Here is a 9,678-nt window from a genome sequence, read left to right on the forward strand (position 1 = left end):
CTCTCCTTGCAGCAGGGGCATTCTCCGGGCTGTCCGATCGTAGAGCCGTTCGTTCTTCAATGCTGCGCGGTCAATTCGGGCCGAGACCTGCTCGTAAGCCAGGTGGAGACGCTGATGGTGGTTGCTCACCCAGTCAGTCAGGTTAGCTCCCGTCTCGGTGGGGCTGGTTCCCAGTAGTAAGTCCGTAGGCAGCCGTACATGTCGTCCAAACATCAAATATGTTGGGGCGTATCCCGTGGTGCTATGTACACTATTATTATAGGCCTGGACTACAGCCGGGAGATGTGTCATCCAGTTACTCTGCTGTTCTGCCTCCAACGTTCCGAGCAGGCCCAACAGGGTCTGATTGAAGCGCTCGCAGCCTCCATTCCCCTGGGGGTGATAGGGTGTGGTGTGGGTCTTCTTGCAACCATATAACTGGCACAGCTCCCTGATGACTCGGGACTCGAAATTAGGGCCCTGGTCTGAATGTAATACTTCTGGACACCCGAAGGGCTGGAACACATGTCTCCACAGGGCGGTTGCAGTGGTGGTAGCGGTTTGGTCTCTGGTCGGGACGGCCCATGCATATTTAGTGAAGAGATCGGTCGCTACAAGGATGTTCTGGATAAAGTCAGCCGGTCGCCCCAGTGTCAGGTAATCCATCGCCACCATGTGCAGAGGGGCCTTGGCCCGAATGGAGACCAAGGGTGCTCGTTCCGTCCTCCGAGCCTTAAACAGGGTGCACCGTGGGCACTGCGAAATAAACCGTCCCACAGTCCTCTCCATGCCAGGCCAGTAAAAGTATCTCCGTATCAACGACGTTGTCCTTTCCTGCCCTTGATGTCCCAAATGCGTATGATACGCTCGAAGTAATGCAGGGGCTTGTTCTTCCGGTACCACCACTTGACATACCTCCTCCCCCAACGTTGGATCCTGTACCCGTCGACAGACGACCCCCTCCTTAAGGGTAAGCCTCTCCCATTGTCCCAACAGCCGTTTTACCCCTTGGGATTGCCCACGCCGTGCCTCTCTTTCCGGCCAATCCCCCTGCTGTAGCCAGTCTCGTACCTGTGCCAGACCCGGGTCCTCCATCTGACGCTCTTTCCACCGTTGGGGGTCCCAACCCCAACTCACGGGAGCCCCTTCCTCCCTAAGGTCCGGGGCCGCTACAATCCCCACCATCAGTCCCTCTTCTGGCGATATAGCCCTGCCAGGAACCGGTCCAGCAGGCTTTCCCTCCGGCAGCCGAGATAGTACGTCAGCGTTCGTATGCTCCTTCCCTGGCCGATACTGAAGCTGGTAATCATAATTGGCTAACTGAGCCACCCATCGCTGTTCGACGGCTCCCAGCTTGGCAGTCTGGAGATGGACCAGCGGGCTGTTATCCGTCACGACCACCACCTTAGCTCCCCAGAGGTAGTCCTTGAACTTCTCGCTGACAGCCCACTTCATAGCGAGGAGTTCAAGCTTGAAGGAGCTATAGTTGGCGTCGTTACGTTCGGCAGGATGTAGACTTCGGCTGGCATAAGCAATAACTCGCTCCTCGCCTTGTTGCTTCTGGGCGAGCACTGCTCCCAAACCCAAGTTGCTGGCGTCCGTATAGAGCGTAAACGGCTGGGAAAAATTGGCATACGCTAAGATCGGGGCTTGGAGCAGCTCCTGCTTTAGCCTCCGGAAGGCTGATTCGCAGGCGGGATCCCACAGGATGGAGGAGGTCCCACGCCCCCGGGCTCGGCCAGAGCCGGCCAGCAGCTGGTTCAAGGGTTTAGCGATTTTTGCGAAGTCCTTAATGAACCGTCGGTAATACCCCACAAATCCTAGGAAGGACCTTGCTTGTCGCACGGTCCTCGGGGCAGCCCACTCCTGGACAGCCGACACCTTATCAGGATCCACTGCGATCCCAGCTGCACTAACCCGATGCCCCAGAAACTTGACTTCCTTCTGGAGCAACTGACATTTCTCGGGCTGCAACTTCAAACCATATCGTTCCAGGGACCGGAATACCTGCTCCAGATGTTGCAAATGAGACTTAAAGTCAGGAGAATATACTATGACATCATCCAGGTACACGAGTGTGGTATCCATAAGCTGGCCCCCCAAACAGCGTTGCATGAGTCGTTGGAAGGTAGCTGGGGCATTGCACAGGCCAAACGGCATACGCTCCCATTCAAAGAGGCCGAAGGGAGTAGTAAAGGCCGTCTTCTCCCGATCTTTTTCTTCCATCTGTACCTGCCAGTAACCGCTAGCCAGATCCAAGGTGGAGTACCAGGCAGCCCGGGTAAGGCTAGTCAGAGAGTCTTCAACCCGCGGCAGAGGAAAGGCATCTCGTTTGGTCACTTGATTGAGCTTCCGGTAGTCAACACAGAATCGCCATGCTCCGGTCTTCTTTCGGACAAGGACAATGGGTGCCGCCCACGGGCTACTGCTCTCCCGAATGACTCCCTTTTCCAGCATTCCTCGTAGTAGGGTCCGGACTTCCGGGTACAGAGTCGGTGGTACGGGACGGTAGCGCTCCCGGCTTGGGGGAGCATCTTCAGTCGGGATCTGATGCTTTACAATGTCTGTCCGCCCATAATCCTCCTCATGTGCAGAGAATAGATGTTCCCATCTCACCAGAAAGTCTTGAAGCTGTCTTGCTTGTTCTTCCCCCAATCCCTCGCCCCGCAGGGACTCCCCAGCAAGGTGGGCCGGCAATCCTCCATCTGTCCTGCTCACCGGGATTTCAGTTTGGGCTAAAGCCACCTCCACAACTGTGGGTCCCGCTCGGCTAAACTGAACTTCCCCTTCCTCACGAATTTGTTGAGGGCCAATTACCGTGATCCGGGCCAGGCGTTGGTGTCGATGAAGATCCACTGCATAAGAATTCGTATTACGCAGTCTGACGGCCACCCGGCCCTGATGTACAGAAGCCAAGCCGCGGGCCACCTCCACAGCCTGACAATCGGGATGAGGCTCCACCAGGATCCATTCCTTAGACCCGTGAAGCTGAGCGGGAAGGCGAGCCCAGATGATAGCCTCACTCTGAGCCGGAATGGACAGTACGTATCGACATGCTACTCTCCCCACACTCTCTTGGTCCCGTCGAGCCGCTGCCATACAAATCCGGCGACAGTCCGCCACAACCCGGTCCCATTCTCGTTTTTCCTCCCTTGGGGCCGTCGGTGTAGGTCTCGTTCTGAACAATTCTTCCCAGCACTCAGAAATGACGTTCATCCCCAGTAGGGCACGATGAGCCCCCATACAGGTGTCCCGAACAATCACAACTCCCTTCTGCGGGACCCGAGTCCCCTGGACCTCCAGGTCCGTAACTAGATAGCCCACATAGGGAATATCCAGACCATTAGCCCCCCGTAGATTTAACCAGGGGGCATCCGCGGCAGAAAGATCTTGAACCCCGAATAATTCTCGGGACAGGCTTTCAGAGAATAGCGTCACCTGGGACCCGGTGTCTAGAAGGCATTGGACTTCGGCCCCATTGACTCGAACTGATACCAGAGGACAGCGGCCGACCAAATGATTTTTTTGTCGTTGATGAAAAGGGTCAACTAAGGGGGTCCCGACCACTTGACCCACAGTGGCCGGTGACACTAAAAACCCCCTTGTGACCCTCGACGTGCAGAACACTGCCGGACATAATGGCCTGGGGCACCGCAGCCATTGCAGATAGGACGTCCCTGCTCGTCCCACTGGAAACGGAGCCCCGATGGCCGGGGTGGTCGTTGTTCTGGAAATCGACCCCCGTCAGAGTATGCTCGCTCCCGTACCGGTGGCGAAGGGCGGTGAGATTCACGGCGAAGTTCTTCTAAAAAGGTTTTCGACAGTTCGGTCATTTGGTCACGGACGTCTCTTCTCAATTCGTCTCATAAGGCCTGCTTCCAATCTGGTGGAGCAAGAGGTAAGGGACCGTCGGCCGCATTTGTGGCCATGCACTGGGAGGACTCTGGGATATCAGCATGGTCTCGTTCGAGAGCTAATGCCTCCTGGCGAAGCTCATCGAACGTCAAGACAGGGTTGCGGCGTAGTTGGATCCGGAGGCTCTGGCGTATCGGGCCATCTCGCAGCCCCAGCAAGAACTGATCCTTCAATAGAGCCTCTTCTTCACCAAGTCCATGGTCCTGTCTCCCCTTCAACCGAGACAATTGTTCCCGTAACTGCAGGGCAAAGGCACGAATAGTCTGGCGAGGCCCTTGCTTGCAGTTAAAAAATTGTGTGCGGAGAACAGCTGCGGGAGTCGTGTCACCATACTGTCCTGTTAGGAAACCGAGGATGGCCTGGGCGGTGGCTCGAGTGGCTTCCGGTGCTGCTTGCACTTCTCTCCTTGCTTCGCCGTCAAGTGAATTTAAAATGAACTGGGTCTTCTGGGTGGCATTTAACCCTTGCAGGCCTGCTAAGTACTCTACTTGTGTCTTCCATGCCGACAAACTAAGTTCCGACCCTGGTCCTCCATATTTTTGAGCCCATGGAGCTCCCATAAAGATGGGCATAACCTGTGGGCGACCCACCGGTACATCTTCGTCTGCCATTGCTCGGCCTCCGTCTACTCAACCCAAGGTGAATCCTGCCGACTACGCCAAAAGATGTCACAGGCCGGGGTGGGCCAATCAGGCTGCACCCACCCCTGGGACCCCTCTTTCACCCTTGGGGGGTCGGACAGAGGCCAAGCAAGACAACAACAGACAGAATAATCAAAAAGGTATATTTTATTTATGAATTAGAAGGTTAAAAGTCTTAAAAGGTAGAGGTCCGGTGAGTAGGATTTCTTCGGTTCCCAGGCCAGAAGGGGAGACTAAAGGGGTTCGTGGAATTGCCGTCAGGTAAGTGTATGGTACGTATGTCTCGGAAGGAGGAAGAGAAAGGGGGGGGGTTTACGGCCAGGAGCGTGGGTCTTCTGACCAAGGTCTTTCACCGCCCACCAGACGGCGGCGGCTTTCCCTTCCGTCTTTCCCAAAGGCGGACAAACGCACAGGGCAGGCGAAAGGATGACCAACTGGATTCTTTTACTGTAGAGCAGCCAATGGCAGTTTCTCACAGTCTTCCTCAGAGGCGGGCTTACACACAGAGCTGATAAGAGGAGTTAATTCTGCAAAGCAGACAGGTGAGCATTCATGTAAATCTTCGTGGTTCACATTAGACAAGGGACTTACAACTGGAGTCTTTCACTGCAAAGTAGCCGATGAACAGTTTCTCACAGTCTTCCTCAAAGGCGGGCCCACACACAGAGCCGGTAAGAGGAGTTAATTCTGCAAAGCAGACAGGTGAGCATTCATGTAAATCTTCGTGGTTCACAGAAGACAGGGGACTTACAACTGGAGTCTTTCACTGCAAAGCAGCCGATGAACAGTTTCTCACAGTCTTCCTCAGAGGCGGGCTTATACACAGAGCTGGTGAGAGGAGTCTTTAGGTTACTAAAAAACCAACCAATAGAGAACGTTCCCAGAACGTTCTTATTTGGTTCCCCCAAAAAATAACCAAATGGGAACATTAGGGGAACGTTCTGTGTTAACTGGGATGTGTCATCATAGATGCTGTTTATCATCTTGGCGAGGAGTAAGGATTCAAGGTTACTATTCTACAACTGGAATTCTTGTTGTCCTGATTCGTGCGTACTCTGGTTTTGCATCAAAGAGCTCCAACTAGCGCGCTGGGTGTATTTTGAGTATTGCATTGACATTTTATTTTGTTCTTTTTGGGGTTATGTTGATTCATTGTTGTGACTCTGTAAATTGAATTATTTGGTAATTCAAAGAGAAACAAAAGAGAAAAAGAGTTCCGGAGAAGAATAAATACATGTTTATTGATCTGCTATAATTTTGTATGATTTCCTGTGGAAAGAACTGATTTGTTAATAGGGTTTTTTTTTTTATCTAAAGGTAAACACAGCAGTGGTTTATTTATTTATTATTTTCAGAAAAGAAGAAACATAAATCTGACACTATTAGGTGAAAATCTGACAATCTGGGTTATAGTTGTACTGTGACTGAAGAGAATGTGCCTTAAACGGGGTAGTGGGTAAATTCAAGATCCCCTAGACAGATTTCTAACTTGTGAGCCATAAGATTCTACCCGGCGGGAGGGCTACAAACTGAAACCTGGTTTTAAGTTGGTTAGACAATTAAAATAAAATTGTATGTCTTTTTTGTCATTTTTATTTTATTTTTGCTTAAAAGAAAAAAAGACACACCAGAGACACAAACGTGTCTTTGTGTCAACAAGCATTAAACAAGTCATTTGATGCACTTTCAATTTTCAATTCTCTTTTTTTCTGTTCAGCTCCTGTAACACTTGAACAGATTGAAAAATAATAATAAGGAAGCTTGCTTAGAAGCAAATATAAGAGATATTCCTTGCAATGTTTAGATGGTAGAATCTCCTCACTGTGACTCAGTATCCCTGGGAAGTAACAGACAAAATATGTTAGTACACTAGAAACTAACAAGATCCACACACCATAAAGACACCATGTTTTATGGGATATGTTTTGATAAACAATGAAGTGAACACTGTTACACAATTCAATAATTTAGCAGTTGAAAAAAGGATGTAGTGTACAATGAAGCATAATTTACCTGGTAAATCAAGTAAATCATTTACCTGGTTCAGTGCCACATTGACCACTGTAGAGTCTGTGTTGCTGGTGGCTTTGCAGGCAAACCCTGAGATACAGATGGAGATGATGAACTGAAGGATGGAGAACACCAGCAATATCCCACTGGTCCCCAGATCATAGATCTAAAAAATATTCAATGTGATCATATGAAAGTAGTTTCACATATAATAGTCCATCAATTATACTGAATGAGTTTCTAAATATTATATTGCATTATACTGAGGCATGGCTTTTGAACACTTGAAACATAACAGACAAGTCGCATGGACTACTTTGTAATTTTTATGATACTTTTATCGTGCCTTTGCATCATTTTGAAGAATTAAATCTCCAGCCCCTGGTTATTATAATTGTATGGAAAAGAGAGACCATCAGTCTTTATTTGTACAAATAACTTTAATTATGACACTATTGTAATTTTTGGGTAAACTAAAGTTAATGAAACAACAATTAAAGTAAAAAAAAAAAAAATAGTTTTTTTTTTTTGTTGTTGAACATTGTACATTTAGTACCTTTGAATTCAAACAGATTTCCTCGAGAGAACTGTAGTCACGACTATGACCATAGTTACGACCGCCATTGTAGCATCTTTGATAGGCCAATGAGTTGTGAGCTATCTCCATGAGCATCAGAACAATGGCTATCCCTGCAGTTATGGCACTGATCACATTCATTCCGAGAGAGGCTTTCACCTACAGAAAAAAAAATTGAAAAGTGACAGTAATACTACTTGTAAAAACACCCTGAACTCAGTTTTCAACTCTGTAAACTGATGAGTCATATGTCTTGATCTTTCAAGTTTCAGACCATGTTGTCTGAAGAGAGCTTACCATGGAAAGTGTTGTGGTTGTAGAAGGTTTTTTTATTGTTTTATTTCTTTGATGATGCCAAAATGTATGATGATTGCAAAATATGTTTTGTGAAAAGAAATAGTTTTAATTCAAAACTATAAAGATGTTATGTTTGTTTTTTGTTGTTGTTTGGTGTTAAGGGATGAAAATAAAATCCCAATGGCCCTTTTAGCCCCAATTGTACCCTACTGCATGCAACCTTTAATCAAATAACAGATGACTGAAAGTGCTCACAGAAACTTATAACTGTTGAATACCACACAAGTTAGGTCAGTTGTGCACCTGAAGCAGCTTCTAATTAGAGGTCCAGTTTATTAAATATCTGGACTGATACTACATTTTGAAAGCTTGTTATGGTCTAAATTGCACAACAATTACTTGAGTAATGTGTAGTGTATACATTAGAAACAATAAATACATACACTACTATTGACAAAAGAAGAGTTATCCCCACAGATTTAAGCAAATGTACGTACCACACACAAATTAAGTTTATTCTGCGCTGCAACAGACAGAGATCCAGCACTGATGTACTGAGAAAGAAACACAGGACATTTCAAGCTCATTCTGTTAATTAAAATCAGTTAAAAGCAAGTAATTAAAATCATTAAAAGCAAAACAATTAATTGAAACTTACAATAAGGGATCCCCAGTAGGTTATGCCACTAATGACAAGAATACCTGGGAAATAATGGTTGTCGAGATAGCTGGTGCGTACGATGCCAAACAAGAAACAAACTACTCCAATCATTATTTGGACAGTCTAGAGTGGGCAGAAATGGGTCAAGTGTTTATATTTTTGCATGATGGCATATCATTCATGTTTAGACACACACACAACTAATCTGTATTAATGTTATTATGAATCTGTTCGTTTTATCACAGATGGAAATGAGACACTAAAAATATTCCACAAATCATACTAATAATTCATCATTCAATGCATTACCCCCAATGCCTTTGGTTGTACTTTGAAAAATCCAGTGAGAGCCGTATTGTGATATACTCCTCTGGTCTGCTGTCCATCATCACAAATAACAGCATTTTGTGCCACCTGTGGATTTACTTGGATGACAACTGTAGCTTTATCAGTTGAGATGACCTTGCTGGTTTCCATTATAAGTTGTCACCTGTAATTAATTATTTACATTCTGCAGTTCACAACTCTTAAGTTTGCCTTTTTTTGCATTTCATGTACAGTGCATGATTTATATGTAAAGCATTAGCTAATGCCCTTGTCCAGAGTGATAAAACTGACACTGCCAGGTTTTTTTTTACACTGTAATAAATAAAGTACAAGTACAAAAAGCATTGTTAAAAGCACAGTTAAAAATGTTGCCACTATAATATATACTCGTATCACAATCATTTGATTTTCTGAGATAAAGAGTTAAGATATACGTATAGAGTATTTTTTTTTTTGACAAAGATGCCTTTGGAGTTTCTCCTCTCTTCTGAAAGATCAGAGGATAAAATCTACATTCTTCACAAATATTTTGCCTGATTGTATCTTTTGTAGGCTAATATCCAAACAAATAACAAAACTTGAAGAAATGGAAAAATGTTATGTTATGAACCAGAGTATAACATTAAATAAGCAACAACGAGCAACACTAAAACTATCACTGGTGTAAAAAGTCAAAAGATCATATTTTTTTATAATTGATGTATATCAACATGTGTATATAAATACACATACATATATATATATATATATATATATATATGTGTTAACTGATGCATAAAATATTTTACCTGATATGAAATGAGAGGTTGAAGTGGATGTCTGATGGCTCTTATGGCGTATCTTTGTGTTTGTGGACTGTGAAGAACCACTGAGGAGGAGCTTGCTTCAAATGAGTTTGCTTTATACTTATACTATAGGATTATGTTGATGCCCTTCCTCCTAAAATTCAAAGGGCTTTGGGTTACACTTTATTATTTTTTTCAAAACAAGTAAAAAAAATAAAAAATAAAAAACATTTACAATACATATGCACATACTCATCCTTACATACTCTTGTGTACACTTGTACACACAAAATGTATATTCCGAGCAAATACACACATACATAGACATACACTGGTCACTGAGGATAATTTATATTACATTCATGATCACATGATTCGATCAAATTACGGTACAGTACAGTAAAAAGCTGTACAGTTATGTTAAGGGCTACACATCCAACACAGTCCATTGGTTAAAAGTCAAAAATGGTTCGCAAGGTCTTTTTT

At 45.6% G+C, this 9,678-nt stretch overlaps 1 protein-coding gene across 1 annotated transcript; it reads right to left on the bottom strand.

Moving 5' to 3' along the window:
* Positions 1–5,959: 5,959 nt before the first annotated feature.
* Positions 5,960–9,270, bottom strand: LOC308689844 (membrane-spanning 4-domains subfamily A member 12-like). Its single transcript, XM_081363883.1, has 7 exons — positions 9,196–9,270; positions 8,390–8,570; positions 8,078–8,203; positions 7,917–7,973; positions 7,102–7,281; positions 6,574–6,711; positions 5,960–6,372 (listed from the first exon to the last, which is right to left on the bottom strand). Exons 2-7 carry the CDS (start codon positions 8,555–8,557, stop codon positions 6,364–6,366), a joined length of 678 nt encoding a protein of 225 aa, XP_081220009.1. The 5' UTR covers positions 8,558–8,570; positions 9,196–9,270; the 3' UTR covers positions 5,960–6,363.
* Positions 9,271–9,678: the final 408 nt, after the last annotated feature.

The sequence above is a fragment of the Scardinius erythrophthalmus genome (genome assembly GCF_964197995.2).
Source record: "Scardinius erythrophthalmus genome assembly, chromosome: 4".
Classification (NCBI taxonomy): domain Eukaryota; kingdom Metazoa; phylum Chordata; class Actinopteri; order Cypriniformes; family Leuciscidae; genus Scardinius; species Scardinius erythrophthalmus.

Excerpts from the sequence above, each read along its gene's own strand:
- LOC308689844 (XM_081363883.1), bottom strand. The coding sequence starts at position 8,557 with ATGGAAACCAGCAAGGTCATCTCAACTGATAAAGCTACAGTTGTCATC. Across the intron at positions 7,974-8,077 it reads CCTACTGGGGATCCCTTATT|TACATCAGTGCTGGATCTCT; the intron begins GTAAGTTTCAAT and ends TTTCTTTCTCAG. Across the intron at positions 6,712-7,101 it reads AAATCTGTTTGAATTCAAAG|ATCTATGATCTGGGGACCAG; the intron begins GTACTAAATGTA and ends AATATTTTTTAG.